General features: G+C 45.7%; 1 protein-coding gene across 1 annotated transcript in view; it reads left to right on the forward strand.

The window, feature by feature from the left end:
• The first annotated feature begins 1,207 nt into the window (after window positions 1-1,207).
• The window catches only part of AGMO (alkylglycerol monooxygenase), a 291,800-nt gene continuing 271,341 nt past the window's right edge, over window positions 1,208-21,666 (forward strand). Inside the window, exons 1-3 of the mRNA XM_040352254.1 lie at window positions 1,208-1,502; window positions 6,230-6,357; window positions 18,497-18,648. Coding sequence (XP_040208188.1) covers window positions 1,377-1,502; window positions 6,230-6,357; window positions 18,497-18,648 — 406 coding nt within the window. The 5' untranslated portion in view covers window positions 1,208-1,376. The remainder of the gene's footprint in view (window positions 1,503-6,229; window positions 6,358-18,496; window positions 18,649-21,666) is intronic.

Genomic DNA, 21,666 nt, shown 5'->3' on the forward strand with positions numbered 1-21,666 from the left:
TAGGGTGAAGTTCTTCTATTAGGGTGAAGTTCTTCTATTAGGGTGAAGGTCTTCTTTAGGGTGAAGGTCATATTTTAGGGTGAATGTCTTCTTTAGGGTAAATGTCTTCTTTAGGGTGAAGTTCTTCTATTAGGATGAAGGTCTTCTTTAGGGTGAAGGTCTTCTTTTATAGTGAATGTCTTCTTTAGGGTGAAGGTCTTCTTTAGGGTGAAGGTCATATTTTAGGGTGAATGTCTTCTTTAGGGTAAATGTCTTCTTTAGGGTGAAGGTCTTCATTTTAGGGCGAAGTTCTTCTTTTGGGGGAAGGTCATCTTTTGGGTGAAGGTCTTCTTTTATGTTGAAGGTCTTCTTTTAGGGCAAAGGTTTTCTTTTGAGTGAAGGTCTTCTTTTAGGGTGAAGGTATTTTTTAGAGTGAAGGTCTTCTTTGAGGGAAGGTCTTCTTTTAGGGTGAAGGTCTTCTTTTAGGGTGAAGCTCTTATTTAGGGTGAAGGACTTCTTTTAGTGTTAAGGTCTTCTTTTAGGGTAAAGGTCTTCTTTAGGGCGAAGGACTTCTTTTAGGGTGAAGGTCTTCTTTTAGGGTAAATGTCTTCTTTAGGGTAAAGGTCTTCATTTAGGGTAAAGGTCTTTTTTAGGGTGAAGCTCTTCTTTTGGTAGAAGCTCTTATTTTAGGGTGAAGGTCTTCATTTAGGGTTAAGGTCTTTTTTAGGGTGAAGCTCTTCTTTTGGTAGAAGGTCTTATTTTAGGGTGAAGGTCTTCTTTAGGGTGAAGGTCTTCTTTTAGGGTGAATGTCTTCTTTACCATACTTGAGGGCGAAGTGTCTTTTCAGAGTATATATATGGATTTGAAATTTATCTTTTTTTTCTATTTTAAAAAGTTAGCAAGATTAAACATTGTAACATATCCAAATACTGTACATAAAACAACAGGAAAATAAAACTCTGCACAGACTAGTATTTCAGGCCAAGCTACGATATCACAAAAGTATAAAGTACAAAAACCTCCACCTCTGTGCAATCTATGTTCAGTAAAATCAACAAAGCGCCGTGTGGCATTCTACTGACAATTTATGTAAAAAAAAAAACATGTAATGAACGTTCTGCACTGTCACTAGAAGTGTCCGTAATATCTTATCAGGATCACGGCAAGCATTCTAGTGCATTGTGTGTTCCTGGGTGAACTTTTCCCTGACAGGCGGATCACATGACCTGCTTCCTGACTGCACATTACTGTGTTACAGGAAGATCACACAGTGAGGACGTCCATTGCTTGTATAGTGTTTACAATCTGCAACAAAGAATCACTTGGCTGCATTCAGCTTGGAGGCATTGCAGGGACTGCGTTGTATTTCTGCGTGCCCTGTGACCCCAGCAGCAGCCATGGGAGGTTATACAGGCCAGGCTAACATTACTATCTCCCAAGGAGTCCGGATGATGTTCTATGTCTTGAATCCCAATGAGACCTCCTTTAAAACTGTGGAGGAAGTGCCAGATTACGTGGACAAGGTGAGCAACCTGAAACATTTATATGGGAACGCTGGACGCTAGACATGTGCATTCGTTTTCGTCCGAATGCATTTTCGTCCGAATTTCAGGTATTTTCGTTATCGTTTTAACAAACGATAACGAAAGCACAGAAAACGAAAACCGAAAGATCCGACATAAACAAATGCTTTATTTTCGTTTTCGTTGCGGTCGAATGTGCCTAACCTTAACTCTATTAGTCCAATATTTTTCTACATAAAGAGAAAAGATTCGACATTATAGAGACATGAAGAAGAGTCGACATAGAGAGAAAAGTTTCGACATTTTAGAGACATGAAGAAGAGTCGACATAGAGAGACATGAAGAGTCAAATTTTTTTTTTAAAGATTCTGTTGAATCTTCTTCTTTTCGACAGACAACATAAGCCTTCAATGACAGATTCTACCTTAATTTGGATTTTCGGACGAATGCAAAAAAAAAACGAAATAAATAAAAACGAATTTCGGGAGTAACTAAATTAATTAATTTTTCGGACGAAAACGAAATTACGAAACAAAATATTTCAGTGTGCACATGTCTACTGGACGCTGGGACATGCCGCAGAGGGTTGTGGGTAGTCATCAAATGTAGCTAATCAGGATTTACATTTAGCAAGTATTATATATATATATATATATATATATATATATATATATATATATATATATATATATACAGTCATATACTTAATAACCACTTGACCTCCGGAAGATTTACCAGGCCATTTTTTGCGACACGGCACTCCATTACTTTAACTGACAATTGTGCAACTCTGTACCCAAATACATTTTGTGTCATTCCCCCCTCCCCCCACAAATAGAGCTTTCTATTGAAGGTATTTGATCACCACTGCGTTTTTTTTTGTTTTTTTTTTGCGGCAATTTAGAAAAAAAAACAATATTTTTTACCTTTTGACAAAATAAATATCCCCCCCAGAAATATAGAAAAAAAAAGAATTTTTCCCCTCAGTTTAGGCCGATACGTATTCTTCTACATATTTTTGGTAAAAAAATCGCAATAAGCGTTTATTGTTTGGTTGGTTTTCACAAAAGTTATAGCGTCTACAAAATAGGGGATAGTTTTATGGCATTTTTATTCATTTAATTTATTTTATAATTTTCTTTACAGGTTATTTACATGTAGCGCTCACCCCCGAAGGAGCCGCTGGATAGAATAGGGATGGCCTGTCACCTCTAGGGCTCCGACGTCTAGGGTAGTTGATGAGCGTAGCAATGATGGAATGTCCAAACAGCAGGTGTCTTTCTTGTGCTTTTATTTTTGCCCAACACGGCAAACAGTAAAACTTGAGGTAGATAGATCAAAGATGGGTGAGGAGAAGGATTAGCAGATTCAGGCCTAACAGAACGGAGGCAGTCCTGCTTTCAATGACACTTTACTTTCGTCGCCACTCCAGCCAGAGGGGGTATAGTGTATCTGGACAGGCCTCTCACACTGACCTGGCAGCCAGGGTATCACTCGGAAAACTTGAGGGAAACCAGTCTCTGCTACAGACCCTTCCCTTCCCTAGAACGTAGATCATGGAGACTGTTCTCCTCAGTAGAACTCCTCTTGCCTGAATCTTGCTCAGGTAGTTTCAGCTAGGTTACCGACTGACAGGTGACTAACTTCCACTCCCTCAGTGTCCGGTTACCTCGATCCCCGGTGGATTGTCTAGGCCCTGTTGGACCGCCAGCCTCTCATTGGCGCTCCTCAGACAGACTCCCCACCGAAGAGCTATCTCGCTTAGGATCTTATCAGAATCGGGGACCCAGTTGATTACTGCCATAGTTTCAAATGCTCTGGGCCAGCATGGTCCCAGAACCAGAAACAGAACACCTCGTGGCACGCTCACCCCGGCCTGGTAGGCCGCATCGCCGGGGGCCGTGATGTGTGGTCACCCTGAAGGTGAGTGCCACACCCGGAACAAAAGAGACCCCCCGGTGGCGTCTGCTCCAGAAGTACCTTCCCCCAGCATGCCCCACGAGGGAAAACCCCTCCTGATTGGCTGCTAGCAAGAGGCACCCCAGCCTGAACTCCACTGGAGCCACCTGTCGCCCCGGGGTGGAATAGCACCTCAGCAACACAGAATGAACCCACAGCACAGCCCAGCTGAAACAGAGACCCAATTTAGACAAGTCACTTGGATGAGAGCTACCGTATTTATCGGGGTATAGCGCGCTCCCGTTTATAGCGCGCACCCCTAAACTTGCCCCGAATTCCTGTAGAAAAAATATTTTTTGTACTTACAGTTTGGGTGTCTTGCGCGTCGTCCATCGGCGGCCTCGTCGGGCCCGGCACCGTCTGCGGCTTCAGGTGTCCTCTTGGTCGGGTCCGGCGTCCTTCTGCGGCGTCCTCGCGTCCTCCCCGCTCGTTTCCCGCGCCGAGTTTGAATACTGCGCCGACATATACCGAGCGCAGTACACTCGTGTATCGTCGGGCAGGCTCGGCTACTCTCGCGCTGACGTCCTGTACGTCCAGGACGTCAGCGCGAGAGGCGCCGAAACTTCCCGAAGATACACGAGTGTACTGCGCTCGGTATATGTCGGCGCAGTATTCAAATTCAGGGCGGGAAAGCGGTTATCGGCGTATACCGCGCACCCATGATTTTGCCCTGATTTTCAGGGCAAAATAGTGCACGGTATACGCCGATAAATACGGTAATTAACTCTCTCATCCCCCTTAAATTTAAAGTGGAGGTTCACCCGGAAATTAACATTTTTAACATTAGATTCATGCTCATTTTGTCAAGGGGAATCGGGTAGTATTTTTAAAATGAAAGCCGTACTTACCGTTTTAGAGATACATCTTCTCCGGATATGGGCTGCGGGACTGGGCGTTCCTATTTGATTGACAGTCTTCCAACAGGCTTCCGACGGTCGCACCTATCGCGTCAGAGCCGCACCGACGTTCAGCTTCTTTCGGCTACTCGTGACGCGATAGATGCGACCGTCGGAAGCCTGTCGGAAGACTGTCAATCAAATAGGAACGCCCGCTCCCGAAGACCATACCCGGAAGCGGCGGAGAAGATTGCTCTCTACAACGGTAAGTACGGCTTTGTTTTAAAAAAAACTACCCGATTCCCCTAGACAAAATGAGCCTCAATCTAATGTTAATTTTTTTTTTTTAGGGTGAACTCCCGCTTTAAGATAGCACCTGTACCTGAAAGTACACAGGCGCTACACACATATCTCATACACTAGCCTGGAGACAGGCATTATTTTTTAATTCCCACCCCCACTCCTTTTCTGAAGTCATGTGGTTACTTTTCTGGATTTTGACTGGATGTTAGTGATCATAGCAGAATTTAATGTAAGGATTACACAGGAAAAAATGCATGTTGACAAGGGGAGTGTGGAGGAGGGCGGGGAGTCTACTGACATCACGACTCCACCCACCGAGCTCCAGACAACAGATCCACCCACAGAATCTGCAGTTAGTTCCTATAACAGACAGAGGGGATACATTTGACAGGTAAGGATACATGCAGGAGGCGTCTATATCCTTATAGATCAGCACTATGGCAGGAGTTTAGAAAGGATGAGAGTGGCTTTACATCCACTTTAACTAGTTACCGACCGCCCACTGTCGTTATACGTCGGCACTATTCATCTCTTCAGTGGGCGGTCCTGTCAACGATAACGGCGGTCTCCGCGGCGGATTCGCCGCGAGATCGCCGTTATCGGTGGCGGGGGAGGGGCCCCCTCCCGCCGCTTTCCCGCGCCCTCCGCCGCTTACCGTAGCCGTTGGTAGCGGCGTAGGCGATCGGGTCCGCTCGGCTGCTGACTGGGGATGCGAGTGAGGGAAAAATGTCCATCACCCGTCCCCAGAGCTCTGCTGGGCGGAAGTGACGTCAAAACGTCAGTCCCGCCCAGCGTCTTAAAGAACCCTTTTTTTTTTGTCATTTGAAAAAATGTCAGTTTCAAATTTTTTTTTTTTGCATTTAAGCCTAAATATGAGATCTGCGGTCTTTTTGACCCCAGATCTCATATTTAAGAGGACCTGTCATGCTTTTTTCTATTACAAGGGATGTTTACATTCCTTGTAATAGGAATAAAAGTGATATTTTTTTTATTTTTTATTTCAGTGTTAAAAATTGTAAAATAAATAAAAATAAATACGAGTAGCGCCCGCATATGAAAATGGTGTTCAAACCACACAAGTGAGGTATCGCCGCGATCGTTAGAGCGAGAGCAATAATTCTAGCTCCAGACCTACTCTGTAACTAAAAAAATGCAACCTGTAGAATTTTTTAAACGTTGCCTATCGAGATTTTTAAGGGTAAAAATTTGACGCCATGCCACGAGCGGGCGCAATTTTTAAGCGTGACATGTTGGGTATCATTTTACTCGGCGTAACATTATCTTTCACAATATATAAAAAAATTGGGCCAAATGTATTGTTATCTTATTTTTTTATTTAAAAAAGTGATTTTCTTCCAAATAAAGTGTGCTTGTAAGTCCGCTGCGCAAATACGGTGTGACAAAAAGTATTGCAATGACCGCCATTTTATTCTCTAGGGTGTTAGAAAAAAAATATATAATGTTTGGGGGTTTTAAGTAATTTTATAGCAAAAAAAAATGTTTTAGTCTCGTAAACACCGAATCTGAAAAACAGGCTCGGGGCTTAACTAGTTAATGTCAACTTTAGCATTAAGAGGAAACAAATTTATTATGGCTTGCAGAGTTAAATCCATCTTCTATTTCTTGCAGGCCACGGCATATTTCCTTGTGATGCTTATATTGGAGATATTCATCGATACAGTTTGGAAGGGTCGACCCCTCAGAGTTAATGACAGACTGACGTCCCTTTCTGCAGGAGTTATGTCTCGCCTGCCAGAGTAAGTCGAAATTGCTTTGTGGTCGGAAAAATCTCATTTCAGTCACTGCGCTGGAAGGCCCAGGGTGTCTCCGAGCCAAGGACGCTTCATTCAAAAGCAGTTGACTTAATATAACAGCTTAATGATACAATTAGGCAGTGCACGATTCTACAATTATATGAATGACATAATCTATAATATTTTGGATCGCAAAGACGGTAATAGAAATTTAAATAACACTAACATTATGTTCCTCGTAATTTTAACTGTGGCTTTAAAGACCCACCAAGCTGATGTGGCTACTTAGGATTTCAAAGGGATTTTGAGGTATTGTGAGTAAAAATGTGTGCATTGGTGAATCATGTGAAATCCGGGCCAAAATCTGGGTGATGCGAGATCTCGGCAGCACCACTGTAATGTCTTGGTGGAGGATACTTTTGGCAGCAATAAGCATTTAATGTACGTTTTAGAGCTTTAGGTTCTGTTAGGTAATCGGTTGAAGTAAGGTCGGATTAAGTTTTGTCTCAAGGCTAACCTAAATTTGAACTAAAATGTAAAAAATAAGTAAATTACGGAAAGTAATAAGTAGGTAGAGATCATTGAGTGGTCTACTGAAGCATCAAGCGCAGCAAAAACATCAAGCGCAGCCACTGTGCCCATCAAACGCAGCCACTGTACCTATAAATTCCCACCACCGTGCAATCAAACTACTCTACCCATCAATTACTGCCAGTGTGCCCCATCAATTGCTGCCAGTGTGCCCCATCAATTGCCACTACTGTGCCCCATCAAATGCTGCCAGTGTGCCCGCCCGGCACTTACCTGTCTCGGCTCTGTACTCCACGCTCCGAGTCCTCTTGTCTTCTCCTGTCCTCCTCCCCTCCTTTGCTATGATTGGACGCCTGGTAGGCGTCCAATCACAGCGCCTGTCGCTTCAGCCAATCAGGTGACAGGGTAACCAGACCCGAGCACCTGATTGGCTGAGAGGCGGGTCAGTGTTAAGGAAGCGATTTATTTGCTTCCCTAACACAACACTGTGTAAATAGCGAACGCACAGCATTGCGCCCGCTGTTTACCAATTGTAAGCTTATTAGAGTCTATGGGCCAGATTCTCAAAAGAGATACGCGGGCGTATCGCCTGATACGCCGTCGTATCTCTGAGTCCGCCCGTCGTATCTATGCGCCTGATTCATAGAATCAGTTACGCATAGATAACCATTAGATCCGACAGGCGTAAGGCTCTTACGCTGTCGGATCTTAATTGCAATTTTTTTGCTAGGTGTCGCAGACGTCGTTTTCCCGGTCGAGTATGCAAATTAGCAAAATACGCGAATTCCCGAACGTACGCCCGACTGACACAGTGAAGTTACGACGTTTACGTAAAATTTGCGACGCGTAAAGTTGCCCCTGCTATATGAGGCGCAGCCAATGTTAAGTATGGCCATCATTCCCGCGTCGAAATTTAAAAATTTACGTTGTTTGCGTAAGTCGTCCGTGAATAGGGCTGGACGCCATTTACGTTCACGTCCTTGCGACGTCATTTAGCGCAATGCACGTCGGGAAATTTTAGGGACGGCGCATGCGCAGTACGTTCGGCGCGGGAACGTGCCTAATTTAAATGATCCACGCCCCCTACCCGGATGATTTGAATTAGGCGGGCTTGCGCCGGGGGATTTACGCTACGCTGCCGCAACTTTACAGGCAAGTGCTTTGTGAATCAAGCACTTGCCCGTAAAACATGCGGCGGCTTAACGTAAATCAGATACGTTACGCCCGCCGAGTTTTACGCCGTTATACAAGAATCTGGCCCTATGGCTCTAATCAGGATGCCTATTAGAGCCGACGGCTCTAATCAGGCCCTTATAAAAAAAAAACGCAGCTGTAATTCAGATGCCCGGCGCCCGACAAGGGGCCGGACACCTGAAATGGGGGCGGCAGCAGTGACAATAGATAGATTCATGCAATGCATTGTAATTGGCAGGTGCAGGAGAGAGGGGGCGGCGCTCCTGTGCCCTTTATGGACGCACCGCCACTCCTGTCTAGACAGTATGGTCACCGGCTAGCTTAGCAGCTTAACTCTTCAATAAGCCTTGTTGGCAGACCCGAATCGCCTCCAGCTCCCACCAACCTGGCCAAGGGCACCTCCCCTCTTCTTCACGAGATAGGGTTCACACACACCTGTAAGGTACTCTGCCATAATGGCACTCACATTCTACTGGCTTTAGGCCCAACACCATATTGGTAACCAATATAGGGCCTACCGGACAGTTTTCTGGCCTAGCGGACAGGTTTCCAGCGGACAAAAGTTTCTTAGCATGCTAAGAAACTTGTCCGCTGGAAGCCTGTCCGTCGGACATGTCCGATGGCCCGAAATCCCGTGCATGCGTCGAAGTGATTCAACGCATGCATGGAAGCATTGAACTTCCGGGTTCGCGCATGTCGCTGCGTCAACGTTGCCGCCACATCACTGCGTATTCTGTCCGTGGGGAATTTGTTCTGATGGTGTGTACACACATCAGACCAAAATCACCCAGCAGACATGTCCGATGAAAACGGTCCGCGGACCGTTTTCATCGTACATGTCTGGTCGTGTGTACGAGGCCTCACAGTGTAGCACAAGCCGGTGGAGACTCTTTCCATGCCGCCCCCCTGCAAAGTGCTGCCCTAGGCCTTGTTGGCCTAGGCCAGAATACAGCATTGCATGTCCCACCACATTGATCCACCTCGTGTCCCGCCTGTGTGCCCAGGCCCCCTATAGGAAGCCCGGTGGTACCCCCCTATCGGTGGCCCTGTGTAGGAGTGACATTATCCTGTGCTGGCCAATGAAGATTGATGAAAACTGAAGTAAGGGACCATTGGGAAGATAAGTATTAACCCTTTGGTTCCCCTTTAAACCAAATAATGAAGCTACATATCTGCCTTCCAGGACCCATCCCTGGCATGCTGTACAGGCGGCATAGGTGTGCGCAGCCTTTGGCATTAGGGTGTGCACCCCAAAGCTCAAACACACTCTACCGATCACTCATGATGTTCATTCAGAAAGGGAAGGGGCTGATAAATGGCATATTTACTGGCCCTTCCCTCACTCATCCTAAAACATCCACAGCAACAACCGGTGGGAGAGGGGGGAAGGAGGGGGAGACAAGTCAGTAGGGGGAATCTTTTCTGTATAGGGTGATTAGGGTGTGCCTGGGCACACCTGGCACACCCTGTGCGCACGCCTATGACAGGCGGTAAATCAATGGATAATTCTACAAAAATCCCTACTTTCCTCAGCCCTCTAAATCCTTCAAAAAAATATTTTCTGAAGCCCCAAAAGATGTATTCCTTCCAGTAAAGTTCCTTTCAAAGTGAACGCTAACGTAGTTATTCCTGTGAAAAATGACTTCACTTTTCGGGCCTCCGAGGCTCGCAGACAAAAACATTTCTCCTGCGGCAAAACATCATCAAACGCAGCCACACAAAAGCTTTTTTGCGAGATCGGTGGTAATATTTCACTCAAGCGGTCGGTTTGGCAGTGGTTTTAGGCCCTCTAATAACTATGCGCTCATACACTGGACTGCTGAAGCCATTAAAACACAATATCACTTCATTATTCCAAATGGAACAGAGTGCGTACCCCACTCAATGCGTAGAAACAATGACCGTATTTTTTCCCCCGGGTTGATTAGCTGCGAGAATAATATTGCAGCAGATAGACACCCCACAGGTACTATATTTTGTCATATTGCATGACTCCTAAGGAAGCCTTGGTGTATTGAAGGCTGCGTGTAATAGCCCGGACAAATTGCGAGCCTGCCTCTTTTAGGGAACGCCAATTAGCCCCGAACGCCAGGCCGTATATTCAGCTCCCTTTCCATTCTTGTTAAGTGAAACACGCGGCGGAACGGAGGAGTGGAAAACAGATAAAAAAAAAAGCGCAGAATTTTTTTTTTGTTCCATTTAGAGGTGTGAGAAAAAGTCTGCGTCTATCCGCTGCTCGGGTTTCATCCGCAGCAGAGGCGATTTTTAGGGTGGAGGAAGCCAAGGACGGCTGACAGACATTGCTAAAAGTATTTATTGGCTAAAACCTCCCTCTGTCAGGTGGGATAATGGGTTCAATCATTAGCAGCTGAGAGGGAGATTAATCCGTCAGCATTCGCGTCTTTCCCCAGGCGTGATTTTTATACGGCTCGCTGGTTAAAAAAAAAAAAAGTATGCCACATCCTTCTGGTTAATATTTTTTTTTTTCTTATTATAAGCTTCTTGTTTAACCACTTAACCCCCGGACCATATTGCTGGTCAAAGACCAGAGCACTTTTTGCGATTCGGGACTGCGCCGCTTTAACTGACAATTGCGCGGTCGTGTGACGTGGCTCCCAAACAAAATTGGCGTCCTTTTTTCCCCCACAAATAGAGCTTTCTTTTGGTGGTATTTGATCACCTCTGCGGTTTTTATTTTTTGTGCTATAAACAAAAATAGAGTGACAATTTTGAAAAAAATTCTATATTTTTTACTTTTTGCTATAATAAATATCCCCAAAAAAGATATTAAAAAAAGTTTTTTTCCTCAGTTTAGGCCGATACGTATTCTTCTACATATTTTTCGTAAAAAAAAAATCGCAATAAGTGTTTATTGATTGGTTTGCGCAAAAGTTATAGCGTTTACAAAATAGGGGATAGTTTTATGGCATTTATTAATATATTTTTTTTACTAGTAATGGCGGCGATCAGCGATTTTTTTCGGTACTGCGACATTATGGCGGACACTTCGGACACTTTTGACACATTTTTGGGTCCATTGGCATTTTTATAGCGATCAGTGCTATAAAAATGCATTGGATTACTATAAAAATGCCACTGGCAGGGAAGGGGTTAACACTAGGGGGCGAGGAAGGGGTTAACACTAGGGGGCGGGGAAGGGGTTAAGTATGTTCCCTGGGTGTGTTCTAACTGAAGGGGGGTGGGACTGACATGGGGAAATGACTGATCGCTGTTCATACATTGTATGAACAGATGATAGGTCATTTCCCCCCCTGACAGGACCGGGAGCTGTGTGTTTACACAAAATCATAAATTCTAATATAATAAATACATATAAATAATTATAACAAATAATAATAATACAAATTATTACTTTTAATTTTTTTATGACGAATTTCCCCACAAATCGCTATCGCACAATTCTGCAAGTAATTCTAATTTATTATCGCTGTTTTTTAGCTGCTCTAAAAGCACTTTTGACATAAAGAGACACTTTTGGTTGCTATGGACAATCTACAGTTTGCAGGGAGAAAGAAAGGTTTTTATGATATAAAAGTACATGTAGGGCACTGGGCAGACCACTAGGGACAAGGGGGGTGTGTATTTTTTCATACAGTACTGTAATCTATAACATTACCGTATACTGTATGAAGACCTCAAATTTTCCTCTCGCCTACTAGCATTTTGCGAGTGGATAATTAGGCCTGGCGAGGAACTGGGCTGCCTGGGAGTGGGGGGCGAGCACCGCGGTAGGTGGGGTTGATCGGGAGCTGTTCTCCCAGCGATCGCCCTGATGGCAGAGAGCATGGAGGAAGAGGAGAGCCGCGGATTGCAGAGTGGTATTGCCCGCTGTTAAAACTTACATTGAAATTTCCTCCGCTCTGCTCGTTCATCACATCCAATGCTGGGATGTGTTGTCTATCACAGGTACGGGGCCAGGAGGAGGCGGGGCTGTGTGAGCGAGCAGAGCGGAGGAAATTTCAATGTAAGTTCTAACAGCGGGCTATACTGCTCTGCGATCTGCAGCTCTACTCTTTATCCTGTCATGATCTGGCCACCAATGGGAGCACGATTAGTCTTCAATGGGGGGAACAATTTGTCTTCAATGGGGGCACAGTGAGTCTTCAATGGGTGGGCACAGTGAGTCTTCAATGGGGGGCACAATGAGTCTGCAATGGGGGACGCTGTTATACCTGAGGGGTTCCACATGTACTGTCAGTTTAAGGCTGGCTCCACCCAGCAGTGATGACAAGGGTCAAGGGGCATAGTAGCCATCTTAGAGAGCACAGTGAGTCTGCAATGGGGGCACAATGAGTCTGCAATGGGGGTACAATGAGTCTGCAATGGGGGCACAATGAGTCTGCAATGGGGGTACAATGACTCTGCAATGGGGGGCACAATGAGTCGGCAATGGGGGGGCACAATGAGTCTGCAATGGGGGCACAATGAGTCTGCAATGGGGGGCACAATGAGTCTGCAATGGGGGCACAATGAGTCTGCAATGGGGGGCACAATGAGTCTGCAATGGGGGGCACAATGAGTCTGCAATGGGGGGCACAATGAGTCTGCAATGGGGGGAACAATGAGTCTGCAATGGGGGGCACAATGAGTCTGCAATGTGGGGCACAGTGAGTCTGCAATGTGGGGCACAGTGAGTCTGCAATATGGGGCACAGTGAGTCTGCAATGTGGGGCACAGTGAGTCTGCAATGTGGGGCACAGTGAGGCTGCAATGTGGGGCACAGTGAGGCTGCAATGTGGGGCACAGTGAGTCTGCAATGTGGGGCACAGTGAGTCTGCAATGTGGGGCACAGTGAGTCTGCAATGTGGGGCACAGTGAGTCTGCAATGTGGGGCACAGTGAGTCTGCAATGTGGGGCACAGTAAGTCTGCAATGTGGGGCACAATGAGTCTGCAATGTGGGGCACATTGAGTCTGAAATGATGGGCACAGTGAGGCTGCATTGATGAGCACAGGTGAGGCTGTACTGAGGGGAACTGATAAAAATGTTGTTAATATTTTTTTCTGTAACTTAATTCTGCATAAAACATTTAAGTGTCACTTCATGAGATAATTTATGAGGGCGTGATTCAGGGAGAATAAAGGCGGAGCGGAGTAGGGGTTGGGTTGGGCAACTGGTGGCGAGTAACACTTGAGGCCTGGCTAGTGGCTTAAGACTTGAAATTTTGAGCCCTGCTGTATGTATTGTGTTTATTTACTTTTTTAAATTTGGCGCCGATCTCCGCCCCCGTGTGTCGTAACGTCACAGGGAACGGAGCTTGGCGGCACTCGGCACTGTGAATCGAGCGAGGAGGACACCGCTTGATCACACAGCGGGGAGGCATCGCAGGATCCAGGGACAAGGTAAGTAACTCGTGCCTGTGAGGCAGTCTCGAGTTTGGCTCGGGGTTAGCACTTTTGGTCCTGAAATTCCACCCCGAGCCAGACTCGGGATTACCGCTCAGGGGGTTAATAAACTCCTAGTCCACCATATGTACTACAATGTTTGCCAAGGTCAGCCGAGCTGCCCTCCGGCTTTTTTGTGTGTTCCTGAGGCTCTCCGGCGCCCCCCCCCACCTCTGGCAGCATGTGGTATTGCATGACATTGAAGTCCAATGTGGAACAAATTATTTTGGTTTCCATTGACTTCAATGGGGAAACTCGCTTTGATATGCGAGTACTTTGGATTACGAGCATTCTCCTGGAACGGATTATGCTCTGTCCAAAAAAAAAAATGTTACTTTTAGATACACTTTAAATGGCTTCTACTGTACTATTTTCTACTACTTTCATGTTGCCAGTTTTTGTTGCTACATAATGGTATGCTGCCCTAAATACACATCACCAGATTAAAAGGGGGGGGGGGGCAATGCTGCACCGGTGCGGGCGTGCTTTGCATCGATCGGTGTCAGCGCGTTCTGATCTCTGACACAGCCATAAATTGAGCGTCTGTTTAAGGCCTGGCACCTGTGCAGGAAATAGGACATTCCGCTTACCAACACTTTGACTCTGCGTTCCAAATGGTCTCCCCCTATTATCCCGAGGAAGAAAACACTCTGCGATTGAAACCATACTGGTATACCGCCCTTTCTCATATGTGCAGCCAGATTTTCATCTGGTAACGAGAAGCTTTGTACTTTGCTCTCGCATTAGTGTGCTTTTTTTTTTTCTTTTTTAATGGCTTGCTGGATTTGTACCCAGGCTGAAAGAGTAACAGGAGTTGCAGGTTTCCAATCGAGGAGAAGTTACACTTTGTCCCTGAAAAATAATTTGGAGGGATATTAAAAGCTTATTATATTAAATGAACACAAATCGAGGAAACAATATAAAAAATTAAATGGAAACTTTGGGCTATTTCCAGTTTTTGCTGGAGGCAGAGACAATGGCCCAGATTCACAGCGGAGATACTCCGTCGTATCTCTCAGAGTATCTATGCGACTGATTCATAGAATCAGTTACGCATAGATATCCATAAGATCCGACAGGTGTAATTGTTTTACACTGTCGGATCTTAGGATGCAGTACCGCGGCCGCCGCTGGGGGGAGTTCGCGTCGTAAACCAGCGTCGGGTTTGCAAATTAGGAGTTACGGCGATCCACGACGGTTTTTCGCTTTCGCTACGTCGCCGCTAGTCTAGTTTCCCGTCGCAAAGTTAGTCGTCGTTTTTGGTGCCTTAACTTTATACAGCACACGTATGTGCTGTATAAAGTATGGCCGTCGTTCCCGCGTCAAATTTTAAAAATTCACGTCGTTTGCGTAAGATGTCTGGGAATACGGAAGTACGCTACGCACGTCGCCGATCGAAAAAATGACGTCAGTTCGCGCAAAGCATGGTGGGAATTTCGAAACGGAGCATGCGCAGTAGGTCCGGTGCGGGAGCGCGCCTAATTTAAATGGCACACGCCCCTTTAAATTACGCGGGCTTACGCCGGAGGCCGCCAGCGTAGGTTTTCATTGCAAGTGCTTTGTGAATCAGGCACTTGCGATGAAAACTTGTGGCGGTGTAACGTATCTACGATACGTTACGCCGCAGCAGTTCTACGTGAATCTGGCCCATAGTTACATACCGTATATACTGGAGTATAAGGCGACCCGAATATAAGCCGAGGCACCTAATTTTACCACAAAGACTGGGAAAAACGTGTTGACTCGAGTATAAGCCTAGGGTGTCCATCTGCATGCCTCACTTTGCCTCACTGTGTCAATGTGCATGCCTCACTGTGCCCATGCTTCACTGTGCCTATGCCTCACTATGCCCATGTCTCACTATGCCCATGCCTCACTGTGCCCATGCCTCACTGTGTCCATGCCTCACTGTGCCCATGCCTCACTGTGCCTATGCCTCACTGTGCCCATGCCTCACTGTGCCCATGCCTCACTGTGCCTATGCCTCACTGTGCCCATGCCTCACTGTGCCTATGCCTCACTGTGTCCATGCTTCACTGTGCCCATGCCTCACCGTGCCCATGCCTCACTGTGCCCATGCCTCACTGTGTCCATGACTAGACTGACGTTTAACATGGGAGTCTATGAAAGGGGTGCCCGACTTTGAAAAATCGATGCTCCCGGCCGTAGGTCCCCCGGACAGCAAACTTTGCACACTTGTAGAGGAAGAGTGGGGCTACATGTGTGCCAAGTTTGGGATCCAGGGGGTACCAGGTCCTCAAAGTCCGGGAGATCAGGCACAAAAAGGTGACTCGAGTATAAGCCGAGGGGGGCATTTTCAGCACAAAAAAATGTGCTGAAAAACTCGATTTATACTCGAGTATATACGGTAGTTGGTCAGGATGAAAAAAGACCATCTAGTTAAACCAATATAAGAAAAAAAAAACACAAAAAAATACACACACATTGAAGTACTGATGCACATATAATATCTACAGTCACTTCCCCTGCATCACCATGCAAAATATTTCTCCTCCTCTGCACTGCTCTTGCACAAACTTTACAGTAGATCATTATCTTCCCTGTCACATCCTCTGAGCAAAAGAGGCCGGGCACCCTTTTGCAGCTATAACAGCTTCAACTCTTCTGGGAAGGCCGTCCACAAGGTTTAGGAGTGTGTCTATGGGAATGTTTGACCATTCTTCCAGAAGAGCATTTGTGAGGTCAGGCACTGATGTTGGCCTGGCTCACAGTCTCCGCTCTAATTCATCCCAAAGGTGTTCTATCTGGTCGAGGTCAGGATTCTGTGCAGGCCAGTCAAGTTCCTCCACCCCAAACTCACTCATCCATGTCCTTATGGACCTTGCTTTGTGCTCTGGTGCACGGACATGATGGAACAGGAAGGGGCCGTCCCCAAACTGTTCCCACAAAGTTGGGAACATGATATTGTCCAAAATGTCTTGGTATGCTGACACCTTAACCACTTAACCCCCGGACCATATTGCTGGTCAAAGACCAGAGCACTTTTTGCGATTCGGCACTGCGTCGCTTTACCTGACAATTGCGCGGTCGTGCGACGTGGCTCCCAAACAAAATTGGCGTCCTTTTTCCCCCACAAATAGAGCTTTCTTTTGGTGGTATTTGATCACCTCTGCGTTTTTTAGTTTTTGCGCTATAAACAAAAATAGAGCGACAATTTTTAAAAAAATAATATTTTTTACTTTTTGCTGTAATAAATATCCCCCAAAAATATATAAAAAAACGTTTTTTTTCCCTCAGTTTAGGCCGATATGTATTCTGCTACCTATTTTTTGTAAAAAAATATCGCAATAAGCGTTTATTGATTGGTTTGCGCAAAAGTTATAGCGTTTACAAAATAGGGGATAGTTTTATGGCATTTTTATTAATATTTTTTTTTACTAGTAATGGCGGCGATCTGCGGTGATTTTTATCGGTACTGCGACCTTATGGCGGACACTTCGGACACTTTTGACACATTTTTGGGACCATTGGCATTTTTATAGCGATCAGTGCTATAAAAATGCATTGATTACTATAAAAATGCCACTGGCAGGGAAGGGGTTAACACTAGGGGGCGAGGAAGGGGTTAATTATGATCCCTGGGTGTGTTCTAACTGTAGGGGGGTGGGACTGACTAGGGGAAATGACAGATCACTGTTCATACATTGTGTTAACATACGATCGTCATTTCTCCTCCTGAAAGGACCGGGAGCTGTGTGTTTACACACACAGCTCCCGGTCCTCGCTCTGTAACGCGCGATCGCAGGTGCCCGGTGGTGATCGCACCCGCCGGGCATGCGCGCCGGGATCAGGGACGAGCGGGGCCGCTTTGCGTGGTGACGTAGAGCTACGGGCTCTCGCGCAGGGGAGCCGACCTGCCGCCGTATAACTGCGGCGGCTGGTCGGCAAGTAGTTAAGAATTCACTGGAACTAAGGGGCCAAGCCCAACCTCCGGAAAAACATCCCTACACAATAATCCCTCCTCCACCAAATGATTTGGACCCGTTCCTTCCCCCCAAACTTGCTCATCCATGTCTTTCTGAACCTTGCTTTGTGCACTGGTGCGCTGGTCCTGTGAGTAGGCACTGTTGTGTCACACATTTCACAGAGCCTGCCTTCTGAACGACAGAGGAAGGGGGTTTTAGGAGGGGGAGTCAGTACATGAAGGCAGTAAGGTACTGTGACGGTATTAGAATGTTATCCCCGTCAAACCTTCCCTTCTTCCCATAAAGAAAGTCATCCCATATTCCACGAGGAGGAATATTCCTGGAATCGCCCAATAAGCCACACATGAGTCAGCGCTTACTGCTGGAACAAGACAGACTTTAATGGTACAACACACAGCTTATATGTAATTTACAAAACTGTTACAATAACAATCTCCGCCCCCCCTCACACAGTGGGGGCTCTCATACAGATTATTAGGCAGACACTTTGGAGCCGACCCTGAAAACACATTTTCTTTAGACAATGACATCAGTGCAGTTAATTATTAGTTGTAACAGAATACGTTATCTAGACAGCTTGGCCCCGCATATAGAAGAGATAATTACCACAATGAAGCAATCAGAATAATTAACATGAGCCACTTATCTAATCACAGTAAACAGTAAACACAAGTCTCCTTCACCCACACAATAGATCAATTACCCTTTAAGATAGGGCTGGCTAACAGCCTGTTAGCAGAGGAGTGAGTCACACCTGAAATCCTCTAACACACACACAGCATTAAACAAGCAGGGAGAATTAACTGAAGCATATAGGCAAAAGGTCCTTCACAGGTACCATGGGACATGTAGTCCTTAGAAATGGAGGTGAAGCTGTAAAGCATGTAGGGGATCCAGAAAGTTGTGAGAAGAGGCAGACAAGACAGAATTCACAATATGAACGTTTTTTTTCAAGCTTATATTGGATTGTCATATAATAACTATTGTTTGTATTGTTATTGCAATACTGATGTTATAAAAATAAAGTGTGTGCTGTGACCATGGAACACTTTCCTCTCTTCTGCAGTGTTGCATTCAGAGGCGTGGAGTTGACCACTTACATATACGTATGGAACAACTACAGACTGATGGAGCTTCCATGGGACTCTCCTTGGACGTGGTGGTTGACGTTCCTGGGTGTGGACTTTGCTTACTATTGGTTCCATCGGATGGCACACGGTAGGGGATTATAGAAGATGTACCTTGCTATTCCCATGCAACTGCATTAACAAAACAGTTTAAGGGCCAGTGTTCATTAACCACTTCCATTTTCACCCCCTACCTGCCCAGACCAATTTTTTGTTTTCAGTGCTGTCGCACTTTGAATGACAATTGCGCGGTCATGCAACCCAAATGAAATCTTTATGGGTTTTTTCCCACAAATAGAGCTTTCGTTTGGTGGTATATGGGTACATGCTTTGATATGCAAATACTTTGGATTACGAGCATTCTCCTGTAACGGATTATGCTCGTAATCTGAGGTTTCACTGTATATATATATATATATATATATATATATATATATATGTAGCGCTACCCCCTCAGGAGCCGCTGGTTAGATTGGGACGGCATAATTATGTTACCTCTGTGATTTATCTCTAGGGGTGATGACGGTGATGAGAGCAATGACGGAATGTCCAGACAATTGGTTGACGTTTTCTGTGCTTTTATTTTGGGTCAAACATGACCAACAGTCAACTTGAGGTAGATAGGATAGGTTGGTGAAAAGAAGAGAACTTTGCAGATTCAGGCTATGGATAAATGAAGCAGTCCTGCCTCCAATGATTATTCTTGCTTCGTCGCCACTCCAGCCGGAGTGGGTATAGTGCCCCTGGACCAGGGCCGGCCCTATGATGGGACTGGGTGGTACCATGGGTACCAGGCAGCACTTTTAGGGGGGCAGCATACTGATGCCCACCAGCCCATTCCGCCAGCTCCGCTACCCAAATAAAATTGGCGTCCTTTTTTTCCCACAAATAGAGCTTTCTTTTGGTGATATTTGATCACCTCTGCGTTTTTTATTTTTTGTGCTATAAATATATATATTTTTTAACTTTTTGCTATAATAAATATCCCCAAAATTTAGAAAAATAAACTATTTTCTTCAGTTTAGGCCAATATGTATTCTTCTACATATTTTTGGTACCAAAAAAACACAATTAGCGTACATTGATTAGTTTGCTCAAAAAGGCATTGTGGCCGCTGGCAATTCACAGGTCCCTTTATACTCCTGGATACATGTATAGAGCCATGGCAGGTCCTTTTATACGCCTATATGCATGTATAGAGCCATGACAGGCCCTCTTTATACATCTATAGAGCCATGACAGGCCATGCTCCTTTATACATGTATAGAGCCATGACAGGTCCTCTTTATACTCCTATATACATTTATAGAGCCATGGCAGGTCCTCTTTATATTCCTTTACATGTAAAGAGTCTCGACAGGTCCTCTATATACATGTATAGAGCCATGACAGGTCCTCTTTATACTTCTTTATACATGTATAGAGCCATGACAGGTTCTCTTTATACTCCTTTATACATGTATAGAGCCATGACAGGTTCTCTTTATACATGTATAGAGCCATGACAGGCCCTCGTTATACTCCTTTATACATGTATAGAGCCATGTCAAGTACTCTTTATAGTCCTATATACATTTATAGAGCCATGACAGGTCCTCTTTATACTCATATATACATTTATAGAGCCATGACAGGTCCTCTTTATACTCATATATACATTTATAGAGCCATGACAGGTCCTCTTTATACTCATGTATACATTTATAAAGCCATGGCAGGTCCTCTTTATATTCCTTTACATGTAAAGAGTCTCGACAGGTCCTCTATATACATGTATAGAGCCATGACAGGTCCTCTTTATACTTCTTTATACATGTATAGAGCCATGACAGGTACTCTTTATACTTCTTTATACATGTATAGAGCCATGACAGGTCCTCTTTATACTTCTTTATACATGTATAGAGCCATGACAGGTACTCTTTATACTTCTTTATACATGTATAGAGCAATGACAGGTCCTCTTTATACTCCTTTATACATGTATAGAGCAATGACGGGTCCCCTTTAGTTATCATGATATAAAATAATGAATGTGGGGGCCTTTTGGTTGGCATGATTTTTTTTCTGGGGGGGGGGGGGGGGAGCATTTCATTCTTGGTCCCAGGCAGCACCATGTCTTGGGCCGGCACTGCCCTGGACAGGTCCCTCTCACAAGCCTGGCAGCCAGAGTGTCACTCGGAACCACTGAGAAGGAACAAGTCTCTGCCACCGACTTGGCTCTAATAGAATTGAGATTAGTAAAGTGCCTCTGCCACCGGCCCAGTACTTAGGAACATTGGGCCAAATCCTCAGCCAGGCGGCGTAACTTAACTTTCAGCAGTTAAGTTACACTGACTTAAAGTTTTTACCTAAGTGCCTGATCCACAAAGCACTTACGTAAAAATGTCAAGCCGTGTAACTTAAGTGCCGCCGTCGTAAGGCGTTCCTCCTCTCCGGGGGGCGTTTACAATTTAAATGAGGCGCGCTCCCACGCCGGCCGTACTGCGCATGCGTGTGACGTCATTTTCTCGACGTGCAGCGCGCGAACGTAATTGACGCCGGGCGGCTTTGTGGATTGCGACGGGACACTAAAGTTGCGACGGGTGAAAAAAAAGACGCGCCGGGAAAACAAATAAATATAAAAAAAAATGACAGCGTCGTTCGGCATGCATTCCTGAGAGGGAGAACTCCATGCCAATTTTCAAATAAAAAAACAGCATGGGTTCCCCCCCAGGAGCATACCAGGCCCTTAGGTCTGGTATGGGTTGTAAGGAGACCCCCCCACGCCGAAAAATCGATGTACCCCATATCCATTCACTTAGGGTGGGGGGCCGGTATCTGGGGACCCCCTTATTAAAGGGGACTCCCAGATTCCGATAAGCCCCCGCCCGCATACCCCGACAACCAACGGCAAGGGTTGTCGGGAAGAGGTCCTGTCCTCATCAACATGGGGACAGGGTGCTCTGGGGTGGGGGGGGGCCCGCAGTGCGCCCCCCTGCCCCAGAGCACCCAACCCCCCCCATGTTGAGGGCATGCGGCCTGGCACGGCTCAGGAGGGGGGGGGACGCTCGCTCGTCCCCACTCCCTTCCTGACTGGCCGGGTAGCGTGCTTTGGATACGGGTCTGG

This window comes from Rana temporaria, chromosome 5 (genome assembly GCF_905171775.1).
Source record: "Rana temporaria chromosome 5, aRanTem1.1, whole genome shotgun sequence".
Lineage (NCBI taxonomy): Eukaryota > Metazoa > Chordata > Amphibia > Anura > Ranidae > Rana > Rana temporaria.